The 13,017-nt window shown below is 36.6% G+C and overlaps 1 protein-coding gene across 2 annotated transcripts in view; it reads right to left on the bottom strand.

Moving 5' to 3' along the window:
- LOC103697510 (valine--tRNA ligase, chloroplastic/mitochondrial 2) overlaps positions 1 to 13,017 on the bottom strand; it is a 57,999-nt gene that overhangs the window by 31,933 nt on the left and 13,049 nt on the right. For both annotated transcript variants that reach the window (XM_039126032.1, XM_039126030.1), the window contains exons 5-9: positions 12,751 to 12,845; positions 10,632 to 10,723; positions 4,990 to 5,043; positions 2,947 to 2,999; positions 2,201 to 2,268 (exon numbers count right to left, since the gene is read on the bottom strand). In XM_039126032.1, coding sequence (XP_038981960.1) covers positions 2,201 to 2,268; positions 2,947 to 2,999; positions 4,990 to 5,043; positions 10,632 to 10,723; positions 12,751 to 12,845 — 362 coding nt within the window. The remainder of the gene's footprint in view (positions 1 to 2,200; positions 2,269 to 2,946; positions 3,000 to 4,989; positions 5,044 to 10,631; positions 10,724 to 12,750; positions 12,846 to 13,017) is intronic.

Raw genomic sequence — 13,017 nt, 5'->3', positions numbered from 1 at the left:
TCTCTTCTAGACATAGGGTTGCGACTTCTAGATCAGGCTCCATCTTGTAAATCATATTACGTAGAGCGGCCAAAAATTCATTCATATAAATTCCAGCTACGGTGTACGGAAACCTCTGATTCATATAGTATTATGCAGATAGAGTTCGTTAGTCTTAGTAAAATTGTATAAGTACAGGAATAGTCTAATTTTCAATATTCTTGCTTACCTACTAGATGCAAGTTCCTACCCATCTGATAGTTCCACCGTCGCTCAATGATGTCAATGTACTCCTAGGCATACATCGGATCTGCCTCCTTAATCTTAATCTTTGCCCTCTTCATCATATGATATAAGAAGTCCATCTAGGATACCTCTCACTGTTCATGGCCCGAAGCACTTCATATAATGGCTTGATAGCCTTCACTACCGTGGTGGCCCGCTACTAGAATTTCTGCCTCGTTATCAAGTCCTCGACAATGCTCCCTTTAGTGTCGGCCTTCGCAGCTCGCAGAACCGAAGCTCGACTCGTAGTATGACCCAAATCAAGCCCTATACCCAGCCACCTCATTCTACTGCCACTGATTATCCAGACTCGCCAGAATGACAGCCTAAATATGTGCCTCCCCGTCATCTAGAGCGAACGCCTCCTCTAACTCTATGTAGTGATAGAAAAGTAGCTGCTCGGCTGTCCATCTCTACATTCTTGGAATCTTCTTCCTCGTTGCTCTGAAATCAATGAAGTATTTATTGATCAGCTAGCGAACCTCCAGTGGGCATTTTCGACATATGGATACATCGGGATAATTACCAGCTAAGTATCCTTCAACCTAGTTACCCCTCATCCCTTGAAATCTATGTTGCACTAATTGCACTTTCAATGGTGCCGACCCAAAAGCATTTGCCCATGATCCCACCAATGTCGTACTCTGACTTCTTTTTCTTTGATAGTTCTATTTCTACAAGTTTATCAAGTACGTCAGTTTATCAATTAATTAAAAATAGTAAAATTTGGTTACAATGAAAACATTTTCTTATCTCAAAAAATACATCTGATTTATCTAATACATAATACTAATTTTTCTTATTTTTATTCATTTATATATTTTTAATAATTTTTAAATTTAAAAATATGTTTAAATATCATAAATTCGAAAAAATATGTTTTCTACTTCAAAAAATCCTTCTAAACTATGTAATATGTGCTACTAACTTTTTATAATTTTGGTATTAATTATATATTTTTAATTATTTTTAAAATTTAAAAATAATTTTTAAATATAAATATTTTAAAAAATTAATTTTTAACTCAAATCTATATAGAACCCAACAACGGATGCTACATATATTTTTCTAGGCCCATGGGAATGTATCAAAGGCTACTTATTTTTTTGCAAATTTAGGAGTAGGCCACTATGCGCATGATTGCATCAAAACTAGAATAAATAAAAACCAAATTTTGCTGGAGAGTAGCTTGCATGCCCCTAAATATGCTTTTGGTTTTACATATTTTTTAAAAATTTTACTTTTTTATATTTTTTATTTTTGATTCAAAAAATATATTTTTAATTTTTAAAATATCCAAAAAAAATTATGTAATTGTATAAATTATCCATAGATCTACGACATATAATAAAATCAAGCCCAAATCAAAAATTTTGGCATGATCTTTCCTAATTTTGCAAATTTCGAGCTATTTTTTCAAACCCAAAAAAAATAGAGGGTGAGATAAGAGAGAGAAAGCACACCTTAGGCTTGGATCTTCCTTCAATCGCGTTGAATCGGTGTGATTTCGCAAATTGGGAGAAAGGAGGAGTCGTTTAAGCCTTAAGACACTAAATGAAACAGAGAAGGTGTTGGAAAGGGGGAGGGGGCAAGTTCTTTTAATAGAAGGAAAGGGGGAGGGCGGCCGGTTCCGAACCGGATCGACTCGGTGCGAACTAGATGGTTCGCACCGAGTTCGAACGGAACCGACCAATTCGACCCTTTCCAGCTGATTCCGATCGATTCAAAACCTGTTCCGACCGGTTCGACGCTGGAATCAATTTTAATGGACAAACCGACCTGGTTCCCCACCAGGTTGGCTCAGTATGGGCCTAATCGGACAGTTCGGTCCGGTTTGGCCTACCTTGATTGTAACCTTCAAATTTTGTTTAAATTATCATAATAGTACTGAAAAATGCCATTATTCACAAATAAAGGCATCATATTAGAAGATCACCTTGAACCACCAGCAACACGATACTTGATGTAAAACAAAGTACCAGGCTCTTCAGAATACTCGACTTCCTGAAAAAGAACAATATCCAAAACGTATCGTGGGTAAGACTACACTGAACAATAAAATCTCAGACACCAACCCTATCAAAAAAATAGGGTATGCTTTTAGTGACTTTTAGACAAGAAAAAACTGCAACCAATCAAACAAGTATTCCTGAAAAACACTGGAAAAATCTGCAAAAGATTGCACGTGCACTACCTATAGAGACATAATCACAGGTCCGCCATAGGTATCGGGACAGCATCAAGGTTGACAATAGATACAAATTTCATGCACATCATTGGAGCAGCATTAGATGAAAGGTCAAGGAAAGCTTAGTAAGGCTCAGCAATTTGTCAGAAAATTTTTACACAACCTAAGCAAACAGCACAAAAATTAGACTAACTGCTTTACTGAAATGAAAAGTTATAAGAATATGTGAACAGCATGCATTGCCATTCCAGGAGTTGTCATTTTAAAATAAAAAAGAAAGTGAAGAAATTATTTAGTATCCCATATCAGCAAATTAATCTTTCAGGTTAATCAGTAGAATCATCACTAATATTTTCCCACCTACTAAATGTATGATTCCAACACACCTTATCTCCAGTTGGAAAGATAATGACTATTCTTAAAAAGCATTCAGTTAGTAAGAAGCATCAGTATCAGAAAACAGCTGATTTACCAAAACTCAGAAGTTGACATACCAAGTCGGAAACTGCAGTCTGAAGACTGGGGGACCAGTTGACCATGTAAGATCCTGAACAATATATTACATAATTTAACTCACTCATGCTTATTTGAAACAAAACTTAATCACCAGGGTCAGCAAGTGAAATATTATATATAATAAGATCAGAAACGAGGAAAAAGAACAGGAAAGGTTCTTCTTATATTCTTATATACCAAAAGAAATCAAATTGATAATTTAAAACCTAGAGTACATGACTAAGCAGAGAAGAATAAAGGGAAACTTAAGCAGGTCCATCATTTAGAAAGTAAAACTACAACAGAAAGTTATTAAGGTTGGAAACTTATCAAAAGTCAAATCATTTTTAAGTTTTATAAAATGCTGCATATAGATCAATTTCAAAAAACCTTATCTTTCTCATATAAAGTTTACTGGTAGAATTGCATCGGGTATAGTCAAAGATTATATAGTGTGTACCATGTGCTGGACTTTGAGCTAACAAATTAATAAAATTAATGAAGCACAAAAAGCCATCTGATAAAATTGCAAAATTATTAGTAGGTAGCATAAAAATGCTGGTCTTTAGAACTGATTAATTTGAGTGATTTTATATTTGCACTGTAGGATTCACAAGAATTAATTGCAATGTTTTAAAAGCCTATAGGCAGTCGAGAAGAAGCCAGGAGCCTCCTAGCACTAGACACCAGGCAGGAAGGAAAGATATAAAAAAAAACATGTATTTCCAAAAGGTGAAAAATAACATGTCAAAGAAGATACAATAAGCCACCAAGGTGGTAGCTCAGTTGGAACGGGGCACTTACTCCCAACCAAGCGGTTCCAAGTTCGAAATGCGCGGGCATCGATTAAATTTGAGGACCGGATGCCTCACGCCTGGACGCGGGGTCTGGGAGCGCTACTGGTCGGCTGATACCAAGGTGGCGCCAGGATGACGTACTCGCCCAATGTGGTGGGGAAGGGATGAGTAAACATGGGTGCCCCCTATTCCTGAGTCATGATGATGGGTAGGGGGTGCTCTCTCCCTGAATCGGACATGTCCTGGTGGTAGTGTGGGGTTGCTACGCGGGGGTGGTTCGCCTCCCCCCCCCCTCACCCTTTTATTCAGCAAAAAAAAAAAAAAAAAAAAAGAAGATACAATAAGGAAATGAGGTGTATAAACCTCGGTAACCAGAAAAAGGTTTGGAGATCTAAATGTAATCATGTTCATTAGTTATTGCAAGAGTCATACTACAACTGTTGAAAAGAAAGAAAAGTAAGACATGATGAAAAAAGAAACAGTTTTATAAATAGCATCTTGGGTTAGGATGTCAAAATGTTGCTAGCAAAACATCAACATGAACTGAATCTACTCAGAGTTTGAACTTAACAAATACAGAAAGTAATCTAAAGTTACTTAATGTAAGGATAACTAAGTGTTCCCTAACAGAGAGAGTACAACAATAAAGAATTTTACAAGCGAAATGCTTCTTGGAACCACTCCATTATGTTGTCCTAATGTGTCCATTTTTCGTGGATGATACCTCACCCTTATAAATTTGGGATTATACCAGCTCCAATAAATTTGGGATGCAGACACAACCACAAAGACCTTCACAGTCCACCTAGACATTGTCAACACATTCCTTTATGACCTACCAACCCAGCCTTCTGAGTTCCTAGAAAATTGCCCCCTTGAACATTATAAAATATATCCCAAATTTCAGGGTAAAAAAATCACATGCTCTCCTTATTACAAAACAACATTGATTTCCTTAAATGGTCTTGAGTCACAAGACAGCTATAAAATCTATGCATAAATAAAGGGAAAACAAGAAAGACATCAGATATCATTGCCATCAAGATTCCTCTCATCATAAACTTCCATTCCACAAAACAAAGAAGGCTGCAGTTCCTAGCTCTTCCAACTCAACAAAGTATACCTTATCTAATAATAAAAGAAGCCTACTTGAGGACTGGAACTAGCAAGTTCAATAGAAACTTTCTAAGAAACTATTACAAGGCAATTTTGCAGTCAAGAAAGTTACAGTTCTCATGTCTTTACCTTGATAAATAAGTCCATTTTCATGAAGCCTTATGAATGCCTCAACCACCGCTTCTGCAGACGGTAAAATAAAAAAAAATCAGAAAAATGTAAATAGACTTGTTTCTGTAAATTTCAAAAAAGATCCCAAATGTTATTTTAAATTAGAATTTTGAGGAAAATTTAGGCATATTGCTTCTATTAGTTATATCCATAAACATAATATAGGTCAAGGTCTACACAAAAGGAGGCCAAAGTCCCCATAAAATAAAGTAGAACACTTAGCATGACACATCTTTAACAATTCACATCCTTGACAAGCTAAGACCATAGCATAATAAATCTTATGAAGCAAGTTTTCTAAATGCCTGCTGAGAGAACAAGAATTGCTACTGCACATAAAAAGGCACACGAGCCAGGAAGCACCAAAGTAAATGAGGAATGGTTATCAAGAAGGTGTGATGCTAATGACTTGGCAATTCATGTTAAGCTATGTAGATCTGATAAAACTGCAAAATGCATGGTTGGCAACCATAAAGGTGGCACTAGCAAGAAATGCATTGTTCAAGCAAAGCATGTATCCTAGATGTAAGACAAATACAAATATATACAAAATTCACCAAAAGTCAGCAGGGGTCTGCCGAACCGGGCCGAACCGTCCGGTTCGGGCAGTGCTAAACTGACCTAATGCAAAACTGCGTCGGTTCACCTAATACATTCGGTTCTGGCCCCGTACTAGCCGAAACCGGTCCATTATCGACCGGAACAGGCCTGTAAGTATCCGAACCGGCCCGAACCGAGTCAACCTGGTGTCGAACCGAGCCAACCTAGTGTTGAACCGAGTTGACACTGTGGAAGCATCAGGTGTTAATTAGGAAGGCCTCATTTTGAAAGCGGCGGCTCTCTCTCCACCTCTTTCACTTTCCAAATACTCCAAAAATAACATTGATTCAGGCTATCAAAAAGAAGATCCAAGTCTAAATAAAGTGTGCTTCCTCTGCCCTAGCTCATTTGCTCTTTTTTTATAGAGGACTTGAAAAAATAGCTCAAAAATTGCAAAATAAGAAAACATCATACCAAATTTTTTGATTTGGGATTGAATTTTTATAAGTTGTAGATCTATGGACGATCTACATGCTGACATAAAAATTTTTAATTTTTAAATTATATAAAATTTTTAAAAATTAAAAAATATATTCTTGGATTAAAAAATAATTTTTTAAAATAAATAAAAATTAAAAAAAATATAAAATCAGAAACGTATTTAGAAGCATGAAAGCGACTCTTCATAAAAATTTGATGTCCATTTATTCAAGTTTTGATGCGTTCATGCGCATAGTGGACTAGGCCTAAATTTGAAAAAAAATAAAAAAATAAGTAGCCTTTCAGCCATGCACGAGAACCTAGAAAAATATATGTAACATCCATTGTTGGATTCTATATGGATCTGAGCTGAAATTAATTTTTTAAAATATTAATATTTAAAAATTATTTTTAAATTTAAAAAATAACTAAAAATATATAAATAATACCACAAATTACGAAAAATTAGTATTACGTATTATATAATTCAGAAGTAATTTCTGAGGTAGAAATCATATTTTTTGAATTTATGATAATATAACATATTTTTAAATTTAAAAATTATTAAAAATATATAAATAAATAAAATAATAAAAAATAGGGTTATTAATAGATAAGTCCTATTTATTTTCTAAGATAAAAAAATCATCTTTTTCGTAAATTAATTTTACTATTTTTAAATAATTGATAAACTGACGTATTTAATAAACCTGTAGGAATGAAGCCATCAAGAAAAAAGAACCTAGAGCATAACAATGGTTAGGATCATGAGCAAATGCTCTCAGGCCAGCACCATTGGAAGTGCAATTGGTGCAACACAGAGTTCAAGAGAGGAGGGATAACTAGGTTGAAGCAGTACTTAGCTGGTGGTTATCCCGACGTATCTATGTGTTGGAAATGCCGATAGAAGGTTCGGCAGCCGATAAACAAGCACTTCGCTGATTTCAGAGCAGCGAAAAGGAGAGGATTACCAAGAAGAAGGCAGAGGTGAATCGTCGAGCGGCAGAACGATCTATTACTCTAGGGAGTCAAATGAAGCGTCCGCTCTAGATGACGAAGAGGCACAGATCCAAGCATCCATGCAGGCAAGTCTGGATAATCAGTGGCAGCAGGATGAGGTGGCCACAGGCAGCCTATGACCCATATGGATACAGATATAGATATAGTGCATCTGAGGTATCTTCCGATGGCTACTATCCTATGCAACCCGGAGCATCTTACGTGTCGAATTTTACGTCCGGCATAATCAGATGAGCCCCTCCACAGTCGTACTATCAGCCAGAGGACACCCAGAGCCAGAGCTTCGACGAGCGATCCGAGAGTGCTTATAACCCAGCGTGCGTTTCTTATGGACTAAACGTATAAGACTACAACGCCGCTTGATTAAAGGAGTGGGCTAGCATGTCTCCTGACTATGCAGATCAGGATATCTACGAGAGGCATCGCCACTTGAACCAATTTTAGATATCGGTATGTATGTTGGAATTTAAATATATGTAATTGATTATATTACTTTTAAATTTTCACGTCGCTACTTGATTTGAGAATATTTTATGTTGTTCATTTTATGATTTGTATCATTTTAAAGTAATAAGATGCATCATCTCAATTAAATCGGGATCATAGAAACATCAAAAAACATCAAAAAAATAAAAAAAACATCAAATTAGACTTAAAATTATTGAAAAAGTAAAAAAAAAGTGATTACCAATTAAAAATTCTTGAAAACTCCAAAAACGGTGCCAAACCAGTACCGAACCGGTACCGAACCGTACCGACCATCGACCTGTACGGGTTCTAATACTGGTTCGATGGACCTTGGTCTCAGCACTATCAAAGATTAATGAACAGAAGTTGATGTGCTTGGCATCTTGTAGGTACAGTAGTAATGGTAGAAATGTAGGAAAAGATACAACTAGTAGTCTAGTAGATACTACAGAAGCCAAGGATTCTTGGCATAGTCAGATACGCATTGCTAGTCTCCTTGAAATCGGCACAGGATTATTCATGGAGTGCTAATTTTAGCATCCAAATGTACAAGGGTTGAGTGAGGATAAAAATAGACTGCAAACATATTCAGAAAGCAACAGTGTTTCTTGTTAAGAAATGCAAAACATAACCACAAAACATTGACTAGCAAGCGTAAGAATCAACCTGCAATCATTACTTAGCCTACAAACTCTACTGATGTGAAATTGGTGGCCCACGGGTCGGATTATTCATGGAGTGCTAATTTTACCATCCAAATGTACAAGTGTTGAGTGAGGATAAAAATAGATTGAAAACATATTCAGAAAGCAATAGTGTTCTTGGTAAGAAATGCAAAACATATACACAAAAGTACAAAACATTGATTAGCAAGCGTAAGAAAATCAACCTGCAATCATAACCTAACCTACAAACTCTACTGATTTGAAATTGGTGGCCCACGGGCTAGCAAAGTAAACCAAGGATTTCTATTTATAGTGGCACAAAAAGATGTATAACATTCCATGAACCATATATTAGAGGATGAAAGGTTGCACCACCCCGAACCATCCGGTTCGAGGGATACTCAATCGTACCGGAGGCGGACTAACACAGTTTTGCCCCTCTTTTCAAAAAACTGGCGAGGGAAGGGGAGAGGGAGAACAAGAGAGATGAAGAGAGACAAAGGGAGGGAGGAAGGGAGAGGGAGGGGAGGAAGGTGGGAGAGAGAGGTAAGAAGGCGGCAAAGAGCAAGAGAGACAGAGGGAGGGGGAAGAGAGGGCTTTCGAAGCCTTCCGGCTTTAAAGTAGGGGCAGAGCCCCTGTTTAGAAAATAAGTAGAGGCTTCAGCCCCTTTTCTAAAAAAAAAATAATAAGTGGTCGGCAACTGAAAGAGGGCTTCGAAAGTCCTCCCTCCACCTCTCTCACTCTCCACCGCCCTCTCCCTCTCTCTCCCTCCCTTCTACCCCCCTCTCCCTTAGTCCCTCCCTCCATCTCTCTCTTCCACTCGCTCTCCTTCACCCTCTCCCCCTCCCTCTACCTCTCTCTCTCCGCCGCCCTCTCCCATTCTCTCCCTCCCTCCCTCCCTCTCTCTTTTTTCCTCTCTCCTCCCTCTCCCCCTCCCTTGCTAGTTCTCCTTTGTTCGTATGCGCCGGAACGGCACAGCACAGCACAGTACCGTACTGTACCGCCAGCCTACCAGCACAAGTGCTAGGTCCAGTACTGCGGACCTTATGGTAGAGCCACATTGTAATATCTATAAAATTGCATCCCCTTGATGCATGGGTAGGTGACCTTCAAAACAAATAATTTTTCATTCTTCCAAGATTCAAAGTGTTGTATCTATTGATTAATGACATAAATCCTCAATTTTGGTTCCCCGTGATCTATTTGCACTGCCAGGATCAAGACTCCAATCCTAACAATAGGAACCTAGCTTAAGTCTCACACATGCAACAAAGAGAGAGGAGAGACGGACAAACGGACAGAAAGGAAAAGAGGGTTGGATCCTCAAAGCACACATATCAGAAGACATGCATTAGAAAAATACGTGTTTTAATATTATTCTTAGAAAATATATACCTCTTAAATAATTTTATGGTGCATTTGACAAGCTTTATGATTATTACTGCAAAAAGCGTTAGTAAATAAAAGGGCCCCCTATTGCACATGCAACCAATTCATCATTTATGTATATGGAATTATGTATAAGGCAACAAGATGCAGCATTCACTTTTCTTTTAAACAGAATCAAATAATCACATAAACTTCTAAGGAAATATCATCCTTTTCCTATTTCCTTCAGTCCTTTGTTTATATCTTTCTGTGTTTTCTTCAAATTGTTCTTTATTTTTCTATTTCATATTTTTTCTCCCCTTTTGCTGTATTTCTCTTTAGAAGCCAACAACAAGAATCAGATCTGATCAGATCTATTGATATGTTATTAGATCTGAACCCATCAGTTTTCTCAGAAACATTTTCATACAAAGACAATTTGCTGCAGGCTTTGTTCCAAATGGATTGTTTGTTGATCTTTGAATGGACAGCAAGGCCTTAAATCCACTCCTAAGCACTTGCAGACTTCCTTATTCCCTAACTCCACCCTAGTTTCAAGCTCTTAGATTATTCACAGCATCCACTACCAATTTGCATGGAAATTTCTACTTTCTCAGTTTAATTTTGATCAACTCTCAAATCTCAACCCAAAATTCCAGCAATCCGCATGTCTCAATCCCATCATAAACCATAAAACCTTTTCTTCCAGAGCTTGTCCTACTTCACACTCGTGCCATTATCTAGAAAGAGAGAATGCATAGGGGGAGGGGCTGACGGGAGGGAGAAAGGGGGCGGGGAGGGAGAGACTTATGGCCTCATAAAGATTATTACTTCAGGAAAAAATAGTTGATAAAGGGTCTACGGCACAAACAATCCACTCTATGTATGTGGGATTATTAGAAGGAAATAAGGTGCTGCATCCACTTTTTCTTTAAAAAAGAATCATTTAAATGCAGAAACTATTTAAAGCATCATTTCACGCAACATATACATAGAAAGAAAAGTTTGTGCCCTCAAACACTAGTTGAACAAAACTAGACAAATAGATGATTGTCTTACGACTTAGCTGCTCATCAAGGGTGAAACGTTCCCTAGTCCAATCACAAGATGCACCTAATCTCCTTATCTGCTTAGTGATTGTTTCACCATACCTGAAAGTAAAATATAATTCATCCAGAAGTCAGATATTTTAACATTTAATGCAGAAAATTTATGTTGCAAATAGAAAACTTAATTTATGGCCAAAACAGAAGAGTCTTGAAAATGTTGTCTGTTTAGTACTTGGTATATCTGACAAAAGACCTAATCCATATCACTGTTAGCACTTAAAACAAAGAACAGAAAACAAATAAGTTATGTTCTGTGAACTTTGTTGTCATAGGTCTCAAAACTTAATGCCATTTTCTCCAAGCGACAATTAAATAACCATGAAGTTCAGTAGGTTTGCATAATAATTGTCTGTGAGGGAATACATTATTTGTCTACCAAGGTGCCATCAGAAAAGGGCAGTTGTGATCAACTAAAAAGTGATTCACATACTCTTGAAAGAGAAGTAAAAGATTTTTTAAACACAACACAGAAACAGGTCTGAAATGAAATTGTCGTAGATCAGACCTATAGAAAACTTCCATGATGTAGGTCTACCAGATATAGGGGATTATGCTACCAGACTTTAAAAACTTTAGGCTGGAAAAGGTGCTTTAAATTTTTACATGGCAGTACAGATCCAGATGGATCATTCAACATCAGAAATCATAAATACAAATCCACTCAAGATGATTAGGAAGTACTTTTTCAAGCTGCTGCATTCCGCAAGTAATTTGCACATGATCTTGTATAGTTAACACCTTAACACTATGAATGACAGGTCTGTTCTCCACATATGCTCGTTATCGTCTCCAAGCAACAAAAAAAGTTAACATTAATGCATACTAGCAATACAGACCCTGATAGATCATTCAACATTGGATGTCATATATATAAATCCACTCACAATGATCGGAAAAGACTTTTCATGATTCTTCAGATAGTATTCCACAATTCCACAACTAGTTTGTTCATAGCCTCATATAGTCAACACCTTAATTTTGACAAGTGCATTCTCCACAAATGGGGAGTAAAGAAATTTACATTCATAAGTATTATTTATTCTCTCTTCAGTGTTTATCCTTAGTATCTTAAGTTGTTCCATTTCAAAAAAAAAAAAAAAAGCACGTTTTTAAAGTTTAAAGCGAAAAACTACAAAATTATGCATATTCAGGATCTAATTGTTCATTATGAGAAGTTTCAGAGCGAGCACATTCTAATTCTACAAATGAAAAACAAATTACTCAAGCATGTCACACTTAAGCAATGTAACCATAAATTGAGCCTACCCAACATCTCATCATCTGAAAGTTCTAATTCCAATCTTTAACCTTCAGATTACTTCACATACTTAATTTCTTCATACTACACATAATTTCTTGATACTAGCCTTGTCATATTTCAATTTTTTTTTCAATTAGATGGGCACTCATCCCTTGTTAATCACTTAATTCAGAATTTCAGATTCATAGTTTTCGTAATGTTTTCAAGACCAATTCGTACTACCAACCATCACCACCAATAGAAACAACAAGTTGCAATTTAACATATATATATATTGATATTTTTCCCGACCTGCCATATAATTTAATCCCAACTCTCTGCATGTGCATTGTAGTTCCTGCACTAGTATATTACAGATAAAAATCAAGGAGGTCCTTAAACTCTTCTTCTGGAAGAGGAGATTCACTACACTCCTAGAGTATCAGCTGGTGACGCACCAGATCTGTTGAAAAAATTAGTTGATTGTAAACATTCTAGTGACATTTTCTACAAGTAAAAGTTGCCTCAAGATCAGCCATACCCAGACAATTAATGTCCAACCAACAAATAAACAAATCAGAAGAAACTAAAGCTGCTTAATATTTATGACAAAAAAATTTTAAAAAAAGGCAATTATCTTGTGCAGAGAATTGATTCTTGATGCAATGAAAGAGGGCAAGTGAAGCAAAAGCAATACAATAGGTATTGACATTAAAATGATATAATAAGAGATATAACTCAGGCACCAAGAGAGAAGCATCCCAAGTACACAAATAATATCAGTGTAGATTTTGGTTCCACTCCCAAACTCTGCCATATAAGTACTTACTTCTCTTTCCACTCCCACACTCTCCTGGCGAACTCCTCCCTACTTAGTTCGGTCCTTTTGATGCCCTCGGATGCAAGCAATTTTTCAACCACCAACTGAAATATAACATCAAAGAAAAAGAACATAATCCCAACTCTACATTATTATCACTAATGCCAACAATGCAGCAAGTCAATGGTAGGATAAGTTAACATATATGATAATTTATGGAAAGAACCTATACAAATCTACCAGGATGAACTTTGAAGAAGAATGTGGAAAAGGGTG

The sequence above is a fragment of the Phoenix dactylifera genome, chromosome 4, assembly GCF_009389715.1.
Source record: "Phoenix dactylifera cultivar Barhee BC4 chromosome 4, palm_55x_up_171113_PBpolish2nd_filt_p, whole genome shotgun sequence".
Classification (NCBI taxonomy): Eukaryota; Viridiplantae; Streptophyta; class Magnoliopsida; order Arecales; family Arecaceae; genus Phoenix; species Phoenix dactylifera.
Note: the sequence above shows the minus strand (reverse complement) of the source record. Positions and strands in the feature narration are given on the sequence as shown.